Here is a 21,940-nt window from a genome sequence, read left to right as displayed (position 1 = left end):
ATGTTATATAGACCTACCATCATTATGAGGACGGTTCTCATAATATTTTATACGCAACGTATATTGTGTGGTCCGGACCTCGTAATTTCTTTACTGACTTTCGTATATTAGGAGTACCATTTCTGTAATTATACAAAACTACATTATGAGTACATTTTAATTTTTGTATTTTGTATATTGTGATGACCATCCAATTTCGCAGCTGAGATCGTTATGTAGACACGCGCGGATATCAACGCTGGACAAACTGTAATACAATAATACAATTTTCAAAACTAAACTTGGAAAAAATCTAAACATAATCATAAATAAATAAATAAAATTATAGAGTATCTTACAATTTTCGTACAATATTTTATTAATGTGTTCTAGGGGTAAAATAGAGTCAAAAATTCTAACGCAATAATTTTGAGACTGCAATAGTTTTTGAGTTATAAGTGAATTATAAGCAAAGTTAACCAATGATATCGCGTAATACATAGGAAACGATAAAATAAAATTAGTTGTGCAGTAAAAATCAATATCACTTGACTTGAAAAAATCAATAATAAGTGACAGATCGGTATGTATGTAAATGTAATTACGAGCATGAGCGCGCGAGTTTTACGCAATATCTTTGACAAACTTTGATTGCTTTTGATTCAAAAATTATTGCAATTTTTTGTATTAGAATTTTTGACTTTATTTACTGATATTTTAGACGAAAAGTTTATATGTGAAACAAACACATTTGCTTTTAAACAAAAGAATTACTTTAATGAAAAGCCTTAATCGAAGAATAATAAAACAAAAAAATATTTAACACAATGTTCGCATAAAGCTACGTAACGGTTTTTACTAGTCTCGATTGCACGTGTTTTCTCACCGAAGTATTGTTGGCCAGTGTGCTCGTTTCCAGCGCTATCACATTTTCGATCGCTCGCTCGTTAGCACGTTTGCACGTTCGCATATTTCGATCTATCACTTGTGGCGGGTATATTTAATTTGGAATTACAATCTTTCAACATTTACTTATAAAATATGCTAATAAAATATTATGCGGAGATTGTAAGACACTCTGTATATAAAATATGTCTTTAGAAATATTTTAGTCTAACTATCTATCATATAACAATGTGACAATATTACTTATATGATAACATTACTTATTATATGATAATATTACTTATTTTATTATTATTATTTTTATTCAAATTATTTTAAATCTTAACAGATATCTATGAAATGCCTGCTCGAATAGGAAAAATAAACAATATACAAAAATTTGACTCTGAATTCTTTAACATATCGACCGAAGAAGCTCATGTACTTGATCCTGGATGCAGAATGTTACTTGAGCATACCTATGAAGCAATTATTGATGCGGGTGTAAATCCCGCAGAACTACAAGGAACAAATACGAGCGTTATCACAGCAATAAGTGCTTCTGATTCATATTTAGATTTGACATACGAAAAGCTTCAAGTATGTGGTTCACATTGTATGGTTATTTAATAATTTAAGTATTAAAAATCAATAAAAGAAACACGCGTTTCTAAAAGTATTTAAATATACATATACAAAAAGATATTAACACAAAAGATATGGAGAGAAAACATTTTTAATATGAAAACTGTATATAATTGTTAATAGATTGCTGGATTACCCATTCTTGGATGCTCTAAGAATATGATAGCAAGCAGAATTTCTTATTGGCTCGGCGTTACTGGACCAATATATAACATCGATACTGCATGCAGCTCGAGTCATTTCGCAATGGTGGAAGCTTACAGGATGATTCGATCTGGCATTTGCGAAGCGGCTATAGTCGCTAGCATAAATTTGTGCATCAATCCTTTTATCACTCATCAGTTTTTTTGCCTGGGTATATGGAAGATAATATTACTGCGTTCAAAGTTGTTACATTCTTAAATAGTAAAATATTTAAACAAAATACATCAATCATTTATATTGATTGAAACAAATGAACTGCTGATTGTTTTAGGAGTTCTATCTACTGATGGTTATTGTAAACCTTACGATGAAGAAGGTAGTGGTTACATGCGTAGTGACTCAGCTGCAGTATTGTACCTACAAAAAGCAAAAAATGCAAGAAGAATTTATGCGACTTTTGTCTATGGAAAAACCAACTGCGATGGTTTTAAAGAACAAGGAATTACCTTTCCATCATTTGACAAACAAAAAATGTTATTGAAAGAATTTTACGAAGATTGCAATATTTCGCCTCTTGAGTTATTTTACATGGAGGCTCATGCAACTGGTACTCTAGCGGGCGATCCTGTGGAACTTCGAGCCATAGATGAAGCTTTATGCGCTAAAAGACAGCTACCTTTGTTATTGGGTTCAATAAAGTCGAATATTGGACATTCAGAAGCTACTAGCGGTCATTGTCAAATTGCAAAGGTAAATTTACAACAAAATAGGATTGACAAAACTATATAATGTAATGCTATATGTAAGTTAATACATTATTTTCTTATTTAAACGTTATTTTTGAGTAAAGATTTTAATAGCGATGGAAACTGGTATACTAGCACCTACTATACATTTTAAACGTCCACGAAAGAATATGCCTGCTATCATTGAAGGAAGAGTAAAAATAATCACTGAACCGACAGAATATAAGGATGGTTATATCGGTATTAATTCCTTCGGATTTGGCGGTGCTAATTGCCACATATTACTGAAACCAAATCCAAAACTTAAAATCAACAATGAAACAGACAATAATTTACCTAGACTTGTAGCTATTTCTGGATGTACGGAGGAAGCGGTTAAAATTATATTAGATGACGTAAGTACACATTATAATTTATTTCACAAATGATCAAATTTTTCTTATAATTACTTTATATATTAAAATAAACAAAATGTACAGGCTCTATTAAATACAAATTCAAACAAAAATAATTAACAAATAAGAGCCAGCGCTGGAGTTGGTGCGCATGCTTTATTTAAATATTAAATTAATCTAGTGCCGAATTTACGACATTACAAAATTGAACGAACGTTTCGGTCCTTTTTTGGGACCTTCTTCAGCGTGAAAATTAGACGCAAACATATAATTAAATCGGCGGGTCAATCCAAGCGAACTAATCCATATCAATTGTATCTTAATAATATGCATTGATTCGTTATCACCAAGATATCATAGGCGCCTTTTTCTCTGATGTCATGAGAATCTCAATTATTTAAACCTGACGGTTCACATCTCTCCCAAGTTGGCAAACCAGGAAGTGCATGACACGTTATGTTATCAAATCATTTCAATAGCAAACCTCCTGGAATTGACAAGGTGGGTTGAATTTAACCCTACCCGACATGTATATGACCGTCATCGATAAAATGTCAAAACTTTAATATTCAATAACTGTTGTTTGGCGCTCCCAACGTATCGTTCTCAATGTTGAAAATTTGTCAGTACATATTGAGATCCCGATGAAGATGGTCGTTTCGATCCAGTTTGATGTACACCAAGATATGTTAAGGAAATGACATCACACATTAATTATTTCTCGTCAGTTTTCTACCTTAAGAGTGGTCATTGGCAGATTATTGTAATTTTATTGTGTTTATTTATTATCTATGACATACCTTGGTTTAACGTATTATGATTATATTTTATATATCTGACATATTCACTTACCAACATTTAATCAGTTATTTATTTATGTTTATTTATTTCTGACTTATTTATTCATCATTAATTTTTAATTTTATTTACTTTTATTTTTGACAGTTTTTTATGCTTTGTTATTCTTTTTTATTTATTGTTTAATTTTTGAAAGGATAAATGATTGTCTTTGAATAAGAAAATTTAGGGATTTAAGTATTATATCCTCTATGTTAAATTCAACTCACCTTGTCAATTCCAGCAGGTTTGCTATTGAAATGTTTTGATAACATAACGTGTCATGCACTTCCTGGTTTGTCAACTTGGGAGAGATGTGAACCGTCAAGCTTAAATAATTGAGATTCTCATGTCATCAGAGAAAAAAGCGCCTATGATATCTTGGTGATAACGAATCAATGCATATTATTAAGATATAATTGATATGGATTAGTTCGCTTGGATTGACCCGCCGATTTAATTATATGTTTGCGTCTAATTTTCACGCTGATGAAGGTCCCAAAAAAGGACCGAAACGTTCGTTCAATTTTGTAATGTCGTAAATTCGGCACTAGATTAATTTAATATTTAAATAAAGTATGCGCACCAACTCCAGCGCTGGCTCTTATTTGCTAATTATTTTTGTTTGAATTTGACTTTATATATTATTTCTGTTATTTTAAAATATTTACAAAATTGATCTGTTGTTAATAACAAATGATAAAGAATATCTGTATTGTACACAAATATACAAACATATGAAACATATACACGATAAAATGTATTTAATACATAAAATATATAAATAATAGCATATTACAATAAAAAAAGTAAAAAAAGCTACACAATATAATGCTTATATGTAGTACTTTAAAATAACAGTGATATAGTACTATAAAAAATATGTAAATATTAAATAATGAACAAGAATAATAGAATAAAAAATTATTATGAAATGAAAATCAGAAAAAATTTAAGAGAGTGTTTAAATTTATATAAAGAATTTTAAAAAGTCATTATTATATAACTTAAATTATATTTAATTATATTTAATTAAAACACATTAATTTACACACATAAACTTTGAGTTTAAAAAAAATTAATTTTAAGAATAGTTTATTATAAATATAACATAATTGTCGTATACTTACGATTAGTAATAATATTTCTATAGGTACAGAGTCGGTCGATAGATGTAGAATATATCTCTCTGCTACATCGTATTCATAATGACAATATAAAAGGACATTCCTACAGAGGATACATTATTGCTGGATCTAACATATCCGATAATGCAATAATTAAAATAGAACGCAACGTATGTACGAAAAGACCGATTTGTTTCATATTTTCGGGACTTGGATCTCAGTGTTTTAACATGGGTAAATAAATCGCACAAATTTTATATTACAATAATATTACAAAAATATTTAAGAATTATTAAAATATAACATACATAATTGTTTGCAATTAACATTTAATAATTTTTAATTTTTGCATATGTTGACATTCTTAAGTATAATTGAAATATAAAACACAGATATAATATCTCCAGTTTGCAAACTTTGTAATTTTTTGATATATATTTATTAAGTATGATAACTAAATCTGATTAAACTAAAATATACAAAATATAGTAATAATACTGTAGGAAGAAAGTGCAAAATCAAGATAAACAATTTCCCGAGATTTTATTGATACAGTTTTAGATCAATTTTTTAGCAAAAATATTATTTAAGAGAATGTATTACAAAACATTACGAAATAATGTTGAAATTATATTGATTTTTTAAATATTTATAGGTCGAGCTTTAATGAAATTTCCAGCATTTATTAAAGCGATCCAGAAATGCGACACAATTTTAAGACCTTACAATATATCGGTGACAGATATAATAATAAATAAAAACAAAGATATTGTCGACAATGTAGTCCATATATTCGTAGGCCTTATTGGGTTACAGGTATAAACATATATTTATAAATAAAATAATATTTAAATAAATATTTATAAATAAACGAGGATCATTTCATAAGTAATGCTCAATGTTGTAACGCCGCGAATGCATGATGTAATCCCAACGAAATTTTTAGACAATTTAGTGGAGGACTCGAGGAATCAAAACGTCGCTTAAAAACTTCTATAATGCGTGTTCATTGTGAATTGACGAGTGTTAGAAATAGCTTCCGCAAACGCCTTAGGGATATGACGCGTGAAGATCTATGATCGTATATCAAGATCAATACTTTGCAGTCAAAAATTTAACAGACATTCATAGTCATTTGCATTACTTATGAAATGACATATATCTTCTATATAAGCAGGATTTTTTTTATATTGTCTAATTTTTTTTACAAAGAATCTTATATTTAAAGACCAGTATTTTATAAAAAACTAAAGTTATTTGTAAAAAAAAATATATATATAACTGAAATCAAAAAGATCCTATTACTATTATTCAACAAAAGCTTGTAATAAAAAATAATATATATTGCAGATCGGAATAGCTGATCTTTTAACAAGTATTGGTATCACTCCTGATATTATAATGGGTCATTCCATTGGCGAATTAATCTGTGGATATGTCGATGGATGCTTGACGGCTGATGAAACAATCATGTTGGCATATTATGTCGGCTTAGCATTTTTTAAGTCAAAAATAATAGATGGCTTAATGGCTGAAATTAATCTCAATTTCGAAATTATGAAAAATATCTGTCCATCGGATATTGATGTAGCTTGTTACAATAATTTACATAATTCTATTGTAAGTGGACCAAAGAACTCTGTAAGAACATTTCTCGCCAAGTTACAGGTTTGTGAAAACACTCAAATATTATTAAATAATATATTTATATATTTATAATTATATATTAAATTTTAAATAAATGACAAAATTTATTCCTATTTAGAATGAAAATATTTCTGTAAAAGAAATTTCATTCGGAAGTATACCTTTTCATAGTCGTTACGTCGAGCCGGCAAAAGTTAAACTTTTGGAATACTTGAATCAAATATTGCCGCAACAGGTGTCTCCAAGTTCAAAATGGTTGAGTGTGAATGAATCTTATGAATGGTTCAATACATCTCCAAAATTAAGTCTAGCAAAATATTATGCACACCATCTGCTAGCTCCAGTATTATTCTCAAAAAGTCTGCGCTTTATTCCAAACAATGCAGTGACAATTGAGATAGCATCGCACAACATTCTACAATATATTCTTAATGATTCCTTAGAAACAACAGTGACAAATGTCGCGTTAGAACAATTTTCTCACAAACCAAATGTTGAAACATTTTTGCATGGAATTGGAAAACTTTATAATGCAGGATTACAGCCAAAAATCGCAAATTTATATCCGGAAGTTAAATTTCCTGTAAGTCGTGGTACACCAATGATTTCTCATCTTATAAGGTAAATGTAACACAAGTTTCTTCAGTTATGTTCGTTATTAGATAAATGGTGAAATTTTAACAAGCAGAAGATTGAGTTGCCGTATTTTTAATGGTGATGTAAAGACAAATTAATATTTTATACATTGTTGAATTAATGACATTTTTGTAGATGGGATCATTCCAAAGATTGGTATATATTTCGTTATACTGGGAAAAAACAATTGACAAAGGGGAAGTAATTGTTACTATTCATGTTTTCGACGAAGAATTTATATATATGACTGGACATGTCATTAATGGAAAAAATTTATTACCTGCGACGGGTTATCTTTTACTTATATGGCAAATGGTTGGCTGGTTAAAAAAACAATATTATATCGATATACCAATTGTATTTGAAGATGTCAATTTTCTACGTTCTACAATATTACCAAAACAAAGTTCGATCGATTTAACTCTTATGATGCAAAAGGGTAACTTGTACAATTAAATTAATTTTGCAAATTATATATACAAAAAAATAAAAAAATTTATGTAAAATATGAATGAGAGGAAAGATTATATAAAATATAAATTCAGAAAAAAAGCTTGTATTTAACAAATAAACCGTTAGAGCAATCTGTCAATATAGTGACTGCAGATTTGAGCAGAAAATGTACTATTAGCATCAACTGCGTTCTTATAAACTACGTTTACAAAAAATTGATATCGATATTTTTACAGGTAGTAACAAATTCGAAATAATTGAAGGAAACAATACTGTCGTTACTGGAACAGTACGAATTCCAATTAATATTGAAGACGAGAAAATATGTACTACATTTATTGATCGAAATGACAATGATGAAGAGGTGATGAGTACGAAAGATATCTATAAAGAATTGAAGCTTCGTGGTTATCAATATACCGGCGAATTTCGTGGACTAAAAAGCGCGTCAATTAGGGGAAAGAATGGTCACATTGTCTGGACTGACAACTGGGTAACATTTATGGATAACATGTTACAGATGATGATTTTAGGACTGAATTCGAGAAGTCTTTTTGTACCAACAAGAATTCGTAAAGTAGTAATCGATCCAGAATCTCATATAAAACAAATCGAAAAGCTTCCAAATGAAGAGAAACGTATGTTTGCAGTAATTATAAATGAGCACAATATTTAACTTTGTATTATTTTTCGAAAAATGTATCTATATAAAATATGCGCTATTGTTCTATATTGCAGATGTTCTTGTACAAAATTATAAGCATTTAAATGCTTTAATATCCGGAGGAATTGAAATAAGCGGCATTTTGGCTACAGTTATATCTCGCCAACAAAGAGCAATTGATCCCGTTCTTGAAGAGTACAAGTTTGTCGCTCATCAAGATTTAGATGTAATGTCCTTAGAGGATACAACAAGAATGTCCGTGCACATTGCGCTCGAGTGTTACAATATGATAAACGTAAAAATCATGGAATTTGTAGAGGATAGCGATCAAGTGATGCCGGAGAATTTGAATTGTTTATTTGTGAATAAGGTTCTGGAAGATTTACCGCAAATTCAACCCGATATTAAACTGGTAGCAACACACGAGCGATTCAAAGATATCACTTTGTCTGACAATATTTCTACAATAGAATTTGATAAACTGACAAAAAGTGAAAATTGTTTGATGATTATAGGTTACGAAATTTTAACAAAAAATAAACACGAATTATATGAACGATTATTATCTGTCATAATGCCAAAGGGATTTCTTCTAACATTCGAAGAGTTGGATGCTATCTACGACTACTCATGTCTGGATAAGTATGGATTAAAAGTAATTTTGGAGAAACGCACCAACGACAAGATAATTATATTATTAAGAAAAATACATGATATTGAAAGGAGTCAACAGATTGTGCATATAAATAATTATGAATTCTCATGGATAGACAGGCTTAAATCATTCATGAACATTGAAAATGAAACTAGGAGAATTATAGTCGTCGCAGAAGGGGACTTTGAATGCGGACTAATCGGCCTTGTAAATTGTTTGCGAAAAGAACCGGGCGGTAAAATGATTAGAGGTGTATTTATTCAAGATAAAGATGCACCTACTTTTTCATTGCAAGAACCGTTGTATAGAAGCCAGCTACAACTGGATTTACCCATCAATGTTATACGTTCCAGAAGCATTTGGGGTTCTTACAGACATTTTCCATTACCATCACCGCAACCAAAACTCGTAAAGAGTGCTTATGTTTCTCAAATGGTATGTTAAGAAGATTCGGTATTTAGAAAAAATTGTAATAATATTTCGTGATAATTTTATTTTTAAATTAAATAATGATTTAATAGAATTTAATTTTAATAAATTAAAATGATTCATTACATTTATTTAATTTAGGTGCGAGGTGATCTCAGCACTTTTTGTTGGATGCAAAGCATGATACCTTTGGTCAACAATGATGAAGAAAATCTGGTAAGAATAGTCTATGCGTCTATTAATTTTAGAGATGTCATGACAGCTAGCGGTAGACTCATTTCGACTTCCGTCGCATCTTTTGAACAAAATAATAGTTCCTTCATCGGAATGGAATTTGTTGGTTTTAATAAAAATGGACAAAGAATAATGGGAATGTGTCCAAATGGGTAAGATAATGATACGCACACACAAAGAATTTCGATTAATGTATTTTTAATAAATAAATTGTTTAAAATAATTCTTTTATATTTAAATTTAAAATAAACTTTTGATGAAGTAAATAAATAAAAGAATTGTTATATTTTGCATATTTCTTTTTACTTCTTTATATAAAGAATATCATTCAAAATAAAAAAATTTTTTTAAATGTATCTTTAATATAATAAATAATTTATTATATAATCTTTTTTTAAATCTTTTTTTAGCGGATTTACAAATGTTTACATAGCTGATAAATATCTCAGTTGGGTCATACCTGACCAGTGGACGATGGAAGACGCCGCGACAGTCCCTTGCGTATATAGCACGTGCTATTACGCTTTGTATTTGAGAGGTAAAATGAAGAAAGGCGACAAAGTATTAATTCATTCTGGTACAGGAGGCGTTGGGCAAGCAGCAATTCACCTTGCGCTTTACGAAGGTTGCGAAATATTTACAACGGTTGGAAGTAGCGAGAAACGAAATTTTATAAGAGAAACATTTCCCTCTATTCCCGAGGATCATATTGGAAATTCTCGAGACACGAGTTTTGAACAAATGATTATCCAGAAGACAAACGGTCGCGGAGTGGATATCGTATTGAATTCTTTAGCTGAAGAAAAATTGCAAACATCCATCCGTTGTTTAACAAAAGGTGGTCGTTTCCTCGAAATTGGAAAGTTTGATATGATTTCTAATAATTCTTTAGAAATATTTGCATTCTCAAAAGGCATTAGTTTTCATGGTATAGTATTGGATAATTGGATATTTTGTCCAAAAAAAGAGGGTAAAATGATATTGCATAATAAAATAATAGAAGGGATAAAGAAAGGGGCTATCAAACCGTTATGCAGAAAAGTCTTTGAAAGGGATGAAATAGAAACTGCGTTTAGATATATGGCTGCTGGAAAACATATTGGCAAGGTATGATCATATTTTAATATACCTACAATATAAAGATTAATTTGAATTGAAATATTAAATTCTCAAAAAATACAAACAGTTTTTTTTGTGTTATCTTTAATATTATATGTAAATAGAAACTGTGTGTCTTCATCAATATTATTTGCAGATAATAATAAAAATTCAAAAGGAAAATGAACTCTTGGATGCGCCTATACTTGCACATCCCCGGTACTACTGCCTGGAACACAAATGCTATATCGTTTTAGGTGGTCTAGGTGGTTTTGGTTTAGAATTAATTGATTGGTTGATTCTACGTGGTGCAAAAAATCTAGTAGTAACCTCGCGAACTGGAATAAAAAACGGTTATCAGCGATCAAGAGTAACGTTATGGCAATCTTACGGTGTAAATATACAAATCGTTACAGCTGTTGATACTTCGAGATATAGAGACTGTGAATATATATTAAAATTTGCCGAAGAACAAGGTCCTGTAGATGCTATATTCAATCTCGCAGTTGTGTTGAAAGATGATATATTTAAGAATCAATCCCCACAAACATTCGAAGAAACCTTCGTGTCGAAGGCATGGACAACGAAAAAGATGGACGAATTATCGAGAACTATTTGCACTCAACTTCGACATTTTGTCGTTTTCTCTTCCGTTTCATGCGGAAGAGGTAACGCAGGCCAAACAAATTACGGAATGGCAAATTCCGTAATGGAAAGAATTTGTGAAAGAAGAAGAAAAGAAGGTTTACATGGTTTGGCTATACAGTGGGGCGCAATTGGTGAAGTTGGGCTTGTCGCAGATATGCGAGAAGATGACAAAGAACTTGTTATTGGAGGTACATTGCAACAAAAAATATCTTCTTGTTTGGACACATTAGAAGTATTTCTGCTACAAGATCGGTCAATTGTAAGCAGTATGGTTGTTGCTGAGAAAAAAAAATCTAGCCAAGCAATGAATCCACTTGAAGCGGTTGCACATATTATGGGTAAGTTTATGTAGCAACTGTAATATAAAAATTTTATAACGAAACATTATGCATTAAAAATATTACAAGAAATGTAAGATTTAATAATTATTACATTGTTTTAAAATAAAATAATGTTTGATTAAAATCAAATCAAAATATTTCAATTTTAAAATAGGTCTGAAAAATTTAAACATAGTGGCGCCAAATGTACCACTGTCTGAACTAGGCATGGATTCAATGATGGCAGTAGAAATTAAACAGACCTTAGAGAGAGAATTTGATATTTTATTGACAGAACAAGATATTCGAAACCTCAATTTTGCTGCGCTTAGAAAAATGATAAATGCAACCGAGCAAGAAAAGACGTATGATGCTACTGAAGCTGCTACAAATAATTTAGACAGTTTTAACATGTTTACACAAAAACTTAAGGATTCTGATATAAATCCAAATATTTATGTAGAACTTGATACAAAAAGGGAAGTTACTGGAAACATAATATTTCTTATACCAGGAATCGACGGATCTGCAAGCGTATATAAACTGATGGAATCGAAAATTAAATCTATGGCAATGTGTTTGCAACACGGTGCAATTAATATGCCGGATGTTACTCGTTCAGTAATGAAATCAGCTGCATATCTTCTGCCTGTACGAAATTATAAGCTAATCTGTTTGATATTTTTATTTAAATTGTTGTGTATTTAAACAACAGTATTTGATTATACACATTCTAACACTTTTTCTACATATTATCTCATATTCTTATGTTTATTTTTAGTATGTAATGGAGAAAATGAAAGATCAAAAAGAATTTTTAATAGTGGGTTATTCATTTGGATCCTTAATTGCTATCGAATTAGCAAGATTATTAGAAGCTAAGAATTTCATTGGACGGTTAATACTTATAGATGGAGCACCTGATTGGATAAAATTTTTGAGTAAAAAATATTTTAATCATACTTCACAACAAGAATTGCAAAATGATATTTTACTTCATCTTCTAAAACTATATCTCGAATCTGACAATGAAATGGTTAGTCAATTATCAAAACCACATTATGACTTTTTATTATAAAATTTAACTAATTGGGTTTACATACAGTTAATATAAAAGAGTATATAAAATACATTATTAAATTATTTGAATATTGTTCTAAAAGTCTTATATATATTTTTAAATGATAAAATATTTTTTATTATCTTATTTTATATATAATACAGATTACAGAAAGATGTTTTTAACATTTTATTGATAAGTCAAAATGATAATAATAATAACAGTACCTAAGAATTATATAATATTTACGATTGAAATGTAGAGTATATTTCAGAATATATGTAAAATGGGTGTCAATTTATAACAGTAATTCTTGATTACAAGTTATTGCTAATAATTAAAAGATAAAGTAATTTGACTGACGTAGCTCAAAAATATAAAAAAAATAGTTAAGCAATAAGAATATAGACATACAGTATCTCCAGAAAATACAATATAAACTTTCGTATTATTGTAATAAAAATACAATATTTACATTATTTGCAGATTGCGTTAGACCTGAAAAAGTGCAGTACATGGGAGGAAAAATTAGAACTTATTACTCGCTTTTCGGAGATGACTGATATGTTAAGTATTGAAAATCAAAAACTTTTATATACAACGTTTTACGATCATATAATCGCTGTACAAGATTATGATATATCTTCATTGTCACGCTTAAAATCATCTGTAATATTATTAAAACCTACACTTACACCTTTCACTTTTCCTGAAGAGGATTATGGTCTACATAAGGTAACTTTTTTATTAAAGCGTAACACATTTTATCATTTTTAAGATACTTTTTTAAGAGAAATTACTTTTAGGTTACTGAAAGTGCAGTGCAAATTCATTACATAGAAGGTTCTCATATCACAATAATGGACAAAATAGCATCATTTATTAACGAAGCATTCTAAAATAAATAGCTCTGTTGATGCCTCGTCGAACGAATATCGATTAGTTGGAGGAGGTGCAGGAAAGGTGATCCATGGGTAAAATGCGGTATTTTCATATAACGGTTTATTATAACTAAATAATGGAATAAAATATAAAGAAAAAAATGTGCGTCTTTTTATTGCGATGTTAGATCTGGGACTGACTTTGTAGTCGCGCGAAAGAATATCAAGTGCTCCCTCGCCCGATCTACTTGAAGTCAGAGCACGACTCGATATCACCGAAACACTGCTCAAAGATCGAATTTTTTAGAAATTTCGATTGCTTGGGTTAGAAACGTCGATGAACATCGAAAGAGCTCGTCAACGGCCCAACAAGCTCTGTATCAATATTAAATTATTATTTAAATAATATTTATGGAAAAAATATATAATTAATTACTTTATTTTTTTCATTAAAAAAATATGTAAAATAATGAATATCTAAAACCATTTAACATAATAAAAGTTAGATCTATATATATATATATATATATATATATATATATATATATATATATATACTTGGGCACGTTGTGTGTCCGCTAATAACCGTACCACCGTATACAGGTTATTCTAAGATGATAACAGCGAATTATATCTAATAGAAAAGTTTTCTTTTCTATTTTAAAATTTTTGCAATAATTAATGAGAAATCAGTTTAAAAAATCGGCCAATCTATTCAAATGTACGTACGCGGCGAGAAAGAATATTCTACTGTTACGTGATTGTTAGACGTAACACATAATTAAACTTGATTATTAATTAATTATTAATTGCTAAATTATTAATTTCAGTGTGTTTCATTTCACAGAAATTATTGCAAAAATCGCAAAATACAATTTTTATATTCAGTTTAACTTGTTCTACACAACTGCTAGTGATACAGTGCTTATACGCATCAGTGTATGTATGTGTTACGTCCTGTCGACTCCACGATTTCTTCCTTCCACGAAGATGCAGCAATGATTGTCGATTGATGATAAAAATGAATCGTTCAACAAACAGAGCACCTTGCGCCACATCTTAAACACTTATTGTTAGTCACTTGTTGATAAATATGTTTACAATTAATCGTGAGAAAGACGTAAAAAGATTGGTAATGAACGACGCTGGTCTCCTCAAGGTAACAAAAATTCAGTAGATATCTCTTATGGTAAAATTTTCCGGCGAAAAAATCAAAAGATACCGTCAAGATAATAAAATTCTTCTAATAAAATATGCAACAAATACAGCTGCTTAATGATAAGAATTTTCTAACGAAATATTCAACAAACACAGCTGCATTAATAGTAATAAAAATAATAAAAATAATATAAATAATAATAATAATATAAATAATCATAAGAAAATAAGACTTTTTCTAATCTGATCACGTATATGGAAGTTTGCCGGGGAATATAATGTTCAAAGAATCTTTGAACCGATATCGGGTTCATCAATCGACGATCACCACGGATAAAAGTACAAAAAGTAGGAGAAACACTCCGTCTAATAAAGACACTAGCAAAAATTTTAATTTATTAAAGTTGGAGAATCCTTACTTCTGTACAGTTCTAATTTGTTAAAATTTTTGAGGATCCCTACTTCTGAAAAATAGAATACGTCTTCGGAAAAAACTGGGAAAAGGGAACCTATAAAACTCCAATTCATTATTTTGCAAGTTTTGCTCTTACATACATAATTATTTTCACAGTCTTACTTTGTCTTGCTTTTGCACCGTGAGTCGCGAGTTAGTTACTTGTTCAATCAGTGTCCTCACTTGGCATCATCTCCAAAATACCTATATGCAAACACAAATCGAACATCGAGCTACCAACATAAAACTTAGAACGAAACATCACTAATTCGCCATCTCTCCGCCTCCGAATCATTATTTTAAAAAAGTAAGTTATTTGAATAATTTTCCCTTTTCTTCTTTTTGTCTGGTTTCTTATTTAAATCAAAACAATAAGGTTTCAAAAAACGTTTCATTCTTTTAAATCATTAACCTGTTTTGTAATAGCCGTAATAAGCCTTAGAAAATTTTAAAAATTTAATGTTAATCTAGCACATATGCGAGTGACCAATTTTATACTTCCGACCATTCTTAACATATATATCTTTATTTACTTATACATTTTGATTTTGATTTTATTTTTCTTATTCTATAAATAAATTAAAAATACTTTTATATTGTAATAACCAGTCAGAAACTTAATTTTAAAGATAGAATCTTTCCCTTATCACTCTGACTGACTCTGATGTTCTCCATACTTATAACACCTGCAAAGAATAAACACAAATACAATTACACATATACCGATCATTCAATTCTCAATGTCATATTTTATTGACTTTGCTCAAATATTTACAAATAAAATCATTTAATTTGATATGAATAAAATGTTACATTTTTTGTATTAATTTGAATAATTGTTATTAATCTTTATTTATTCTCAATCCAAAGATCGTACTAGGTCCCATTCGCATAAAAGAGATAATCTCTAAAAAAATTATCTTTTTAAGAAAAAGGTAAAAAAGGCGTCAAGTACACATGTGAAAAATGTGAAAAAATATTATATTTAAATAAAAACATTTTAACTAAAAATATTTTTGTATAAAGTAGCTGTTTACATTTCCTACAAAAATAATGATATCAGAAAATTGAGCAAAATAAATAAAAATTTATATTGTAAAATATTTTTGTTTTATTATTTCCAATATTATATATTTCATATATCATATATGAGAGTTTTATTTTATAATTAACTTTATTTTAGCTGTATGCTCTACTAATTTAATTATATTGCGATTTATTAAATATAATTATTTTTTAAATATGTATAAATAAAAGTTCTTAAGAATAAATCAAAAAATGTGTATATAAGGCAATGAGAGCCAAGCGCAGATATTAGTAGCGCATAAAGTTTATTATTGGAGAGTAAATTTTAAAAAAGAAAGAGACTTTGCAAAAGGACTACAGAACGGACGTTTCGGCCATTTTTTAGGCCATCATCAGTGCAGAATAAATTATAATGTTAGTGTACATACGATGTTAACATTTGTTCCGCAAGCGCAAACATTTATAAGCACGCAATCAATAATCGAGAAAAAATACATTTAATGAGCGCCGTTGTAGTTAATATTTAAAATATAAATGTTGAAGAGGTCAATCACCTTTTTGTTCAGTATTATGTTAAGAAAAAATATAATTCTTTGATTATTTCGATAAATAGCATATACAAATATATATATATTTATAACAAGTGAAAAAAGTGCTTTATAAAGGCAATGCCCTTTTTATAAGATTATGATTATCGTATAAATTTACAATAGCATTGTCACTATGTTTCTTTGCTTCTCTACGCAATGCATTCTTTTTACGAATAATGGATGCGAGAACTATCATTGTAATATTGATCGATCACTTTGACAGCTGAAATTGAAACGTTCGCAAAATTTTACTTGAATCATTTTTGAGATGCCTTTAGTTCTCGCATTTATTATTCGTAAAAAGAATATATTAATACAATGCGTAGAGAAGTGGGAACATATAACTACAATGCTATTGTAAATTATAATCATATTATCATAATATTATAGAAAAATCATCCCATTTATAAAGAACTTTTTTCACTTGTTATATCGCCGTGCCTGAGCGCGCGAAATTTTAACTTTCTCATTCGTAAAATATAATTGCTCCTCGTTTAAAAACTATTATAGTCTTGACATTTTTATATTAGGATTTTCGTCTTCAAATGTTCTAAGGGATCAGCCTTTAAAAGAAAGTCCGGTAGTTTTGGGACACCCTGTATATATATATATATATATATATATATATATATATATATATATATATATATATATTTATAATATAAAAAATTCGAGCAACTTCTCTCTCTCTCTCTCTCTTTCTCACTTGGCAACATATTGGGAAGGAAGAGAATACCAGCGTGATTGAGAGCTGACACGATATCTATATCTATGTAATACGAAAAGATGCTAAGAATTATTTTCTCCTTTATCATTAAATTTTAGAGATCTCTGTATTTTTTGTAACAAGTAATTAACTACGATGGAGCCTAAATAGAAAATGCATGTGCACCACACGATGTTAATCAAGCTAACAACACATAGTCTCTTCTACCCAATTCCAATCCTCACCGCCAAGTTGGTGAGCCCTGATAACCTGAATAATCTAGACATTAAGCCAGAGATTGGATAATCAACCCCAATGGAAAGCGAGGTCAGGGAGCGGACGAGAATGAGAGAAATGGTCCTCCGAAACAATCTTACACCATAAAGCCACAGGACAAGAGCCTTGGACAGGATAGACAAACAGGGAAAAACATGGCACAAAAAAGAATTGAAAAAAAATTGAAAATTTGGAACATAGAATGTCAAAATACATCATCTAATCATCTCAATCTCGATCTACCTCGACCTCCTCCTTCTTTATGCCACATCCTCAAAAGTCACCTTTTTGTCGCTCTCCATTTTCATCACGTGGTGTTATATATATGTGGTTTATGTATTATATGTGTAAGGTATTTAATTCTTTTCAAAATTTTATCAATATATCTTATCTTATATATATATATATATATATATATATATATATATATATATATATACACACACACATATATACATATATACATACATATATGTATATATATATATATATATATATATATATATGTATGTATATACATACATACATACATGTATGTATGTATAATACGTATGAAATTTATATACATATGTATTGGTAAAATTTTGAAAGAAATAAAAAATTTTTTTCTCTAGAATTTACAGCAGTCAAAATTATTAATTATCTTTTTTGCGTTGAAAATATTAAATTATGACCTAAATAACATTTTTGATAGAAATTTCATTGTGCATTTAATGCTTTAAGTTGCTTTATACATTTTTGAAAAACATTATATTTTTTTAAATATTTTAGTTTTAAATTATTTTTCAAGTAAGTCTGTCTTGCGACAATACAATCCAAAATTTTATATTCTGAATCAACGTTAAATCATCCGATTAACTATGGTTACGAATTAAAAACTTTTGGACATTCTGTACATTATTGCCAAATTTTGCCGCAGATTGTCCGCAACATTTGCGAGCTTCATCTGTTTTCGTTTAACTTTCAGTTAATAACAAAGATGAAATAATACTGTGAGATCTTTTTATTATTGTATTTCTAAAACTAAACGGTCAATAATTTCAGCTTTTTTTAGAATTCCTAAAATGTCCTTCTACTTTGTATTACTTTTTCATCACTTTCTTGTTATTTTTTCTAATTATTAAAATTCAAAATACGAGATTTACTTATGTTTTGCGTATGCAACATGTATAAGAAGTGCAATTTTTGATAACGATTATTGTATCTCACGTTCGGAACGGTTAATTGCATTTTCAAATTTTTCTTGTTAATTGCCATTCACAATTACCTTAAGGGAAAACATTTGAAAATCATAAAAATATGAAAATTTAAAAGCATTTAAAGATAGATCTATTTGTATGTATATACACATGCAGAGTGTAGACAATAATAACTATATTACCATATATAAGTAAAACAGGTTAGACCAAATAGAAAAGTTTTGTACTATTTTGTACTATTTTTGTAAGAAGATTGAAGAAATTAAAGAAAAATTAATTTTAAAACATCTGCCAATTCGCACAAATATAAGCAGCAATTCCTTACCTTTCTGGTGAGGAAAGATATTTTAGACCTTATTGTACCAATATTACTTTAGGATGTTCTGGATGTACATAGTAGCAAAAAATTGTCAAAATTAAAAAGAAAACATGTTTCTTACGTTTATACTGTTTGAAAAATTAAAAAAAATAAATCCGGTTTATGAAAAAAGTTGAAGTATCACAAAATAATATAGATTTTGATGTCTTTGTAAAAGAAAATAGTTGTAATTAATATTTTTCCTAATTTATTATTTAAAAATTTTTGATCATGAATGCTCTTTGAAATCAACTGCAAAAAGCAATGAGAAACGAGTAATTTGCAGAAGAGAGAAAAGGCAAATTGTTTGAATTCACTTGTTTATCTTTTGGCGTGACTGTGCGTTTTTACAAATCTCTTGAAACCGGTAGTAGCATAGTTGAGAAAAGAAAATTTTGTTTCCATTTTTTATTTGGACGATATTTTAATTATTATGATGTTACGAGAAATGCGTTAATAATATTTAACGAGCGAAACGACTACGTTGTTGCAAGAGCTGAAATTTATAATTAACGAAGAAAAGAATCTTACAGTCACCACTCAACGTTGTAAATATTTACAATTGATTTTTAATTCTGAAAAATTGTCTACAGAGTTGCGGAAGATAAAGTACGACGAACCGTAGATTTATTAAATAAATTTAGTAAAATTACACGTTATATGATAAGAGAATTTGCAGCTTTTGTGAGCATATTAGTTTCTCGTTGTTTAGCTTTGAAGTGCGAGATGATTTATGTAAGATCATTTGAAAAAAAAAAGATCTTGTGCGCTAAAAGTCAACCATAATAACTTTGATGCAATAATGAGTCTCCCAAAAAATTTAGATAAAGATTTTGCATGGTGGAAAACGAATATTCGTTCCGCGAGCGCACCGATGAGCGAATCTGTATATGACATAAAAATTTTTTCTAATGCGTTACTTACCGGATAGGTCTTTTTTGCAGAGATCAACGTAATCATGGTTTATGAAATGCTGAGAATTTGAATTTACATATTAATGTATCACAATAAAAAAACATCACAAAGGTAAAAAAAGGTACGCCAAGTACACAAAAATATTCCTCGTACACAACAGAAAGTTGAAAAGATACTTATATCTGAAAAATAACTAATAAAAAAATTTTTCTCTAAAAAATAAGAAAAAATAAATGAAATCAATAATTAACTGGCCAAGTATTTACAAGTAATTCAGTTTGTAAAGATTTGTAATTTGAAATAGTAGATATAAAATCAACTTTTATAGAAGTATTTTAAACAGATTTTCTCCTTAAAATTAAAACACATTTAATTTTTATTAACAGAATGATTTCCGAAATAAGTTCAATTTTGAATAGTATATCACAAATTACATTACTTTAGAGTTTATTGAAGGTGTTATATGAAACTATAATATGAAATCATATTGTTAATGTTAAGTGCAATTAGAATTCTTTTGATTTACAAAGTATCTTTTATAGGATGTATAATTTGAAAGAAAATTTTTCGTAAACTTTAAGTCGGGGTACGCGTATAAAACAAACTTACAAAGCAGAATATAAAAACTTGGCGTGCCCATCGTAAACATGGAACTAGATTTGTGTTGTCTATCCAATATTGCATGTAATATGAAAATTATTTGCATATTATATCATATATTTATTTATATAATTATATATATTTTATAAAATATATTTTGCAAATCAAATGAATTCTAATATAATTATTATATATATTTTATAAGATATATATTTTGCAAATCAAAGAAATCTTAAAATATAATTATACATATTTTATAAGATATATTTTGCAAATCAAGGAAATCCTAATTGCACTAATAATGATAAATGATGCAAGTAATTTTTACATAATATGAAATATTGTAGAACATGAATTAATTGTATATATTTATGACTCGGGCACGCCAAGCTTTTATATTTTGCTTTGTAAGTATGTTTTATACGCGCGCCTGGACTTAGAGTTTACGAAAAATTTTCTTTCAAGTTATACATCCTGTAAGATATACTTTGTAAATCAAAAGAATTTTAATTGCACTTAACAATATGATTTAATATTATAGTTTCATATAACACCTTTAATAAACTCTAAAGTAATGTAATTTGTAATATACTATTCAAAATTGAACATATTTCGGAAATCATTCTGTTAATAAAAATTAAATGTGTTTTAATTTTAAGGAGAAAATCTATCTAAAACACTTCTATAAAAATTGATTTTATGATATCTACTATTTCAAATTACAAATCTTTACAATTGAATTAGTTTTAAATACTTGGCCAGTTAATTATTGATTTTATTTAGTTTTTCATTTTTTAGAGAAAAATTTTTTTATTAGTTATTTTTCAGATATAAATATCTTTTCAACTCTCTGTTGTGTACAAGGAATATTTTTTATATACTTGGCGTACCTTTTTTTACCTTTGTGAGGTTTTTTTATTGTGATATAACAACAATATTTTTCATATAAAGTGGAATATTGTATGGACAAGTCTGGATCCATATACACTACTAAAAAAAATAGGGAACATTTTTCATATTCTAAAAATTGGATTACTTTCAAACCTAAATTATACATTACTAATAAAAAATAGGAAACATTTTTCATATATGAAAATTGGACTATTTTCAAACAAAGTTGAAACTCGACGAAAAATCATTGTACACAAAATTAAAAAACCATTTTAAAACTACAC

At 28.5% G+C, this 21,940-nt stretch overlaps 1 protein-coding gene across 1 annotated transcript; it reads left to right on the top strand.

The window, feature by feature from the left end:
- The first annotated feature begins 228 nt into the window (after positions 1–228).
- LOC126854774 (fatty acid synthase-like) lies at positions 229–13,915 on the top strand. Its single transcript, XM_050601815.1, is given in 20 exon segments — positions 229–249; positions 1,214–1,464; positions 1,633–1,864; positions 1,985–2,403; positions 2,504–2,794; positions 4,785–4,992; positions 5,414–5,574; positions 6,109–6,426; positions 6,524–7,026; positions 7,177–7,232; positions 7,235–7,480; positions 7,731–8,132; positions 8,233–9,248; positions 9,384–9,628; positions 9,887–10,583; positions 10,732–11,560; positions 11,718–12,193; positions 12,324–12,578; positions 13,089–13,337; positions 13,409–13,915. Coding segments are annotated over 19 exon segments (6,936 nt in total). The 5' UTR covers positions 229–249; positions 1,214–1,224; the 3' UTR covers positions 13,502–13,915.
- Positions 13,916–21,940: the final 8,025 nt, after the last annotated feature.

The sequence above is a fragment of the Cataglyphis hispanica genome, chromosome 1 (assembly GCF_021464435.1).
Source record: "Cataglyphis hispanica isolate Lineage 1 chromosome 1, ULB_Chis1_1.0, whole genome shotgun sequence".
Taxonomy (NCBI): domain Eukaryota; kingdom Metazoa; phylum Arthropoda; class Insecta; order Hymenoptera; family Formicidae; genus Cataglyphis; species Cataglyphis hispanica.
This window is presented reverse-complemented; position numbering and strand designations above follow the sequence as displayed.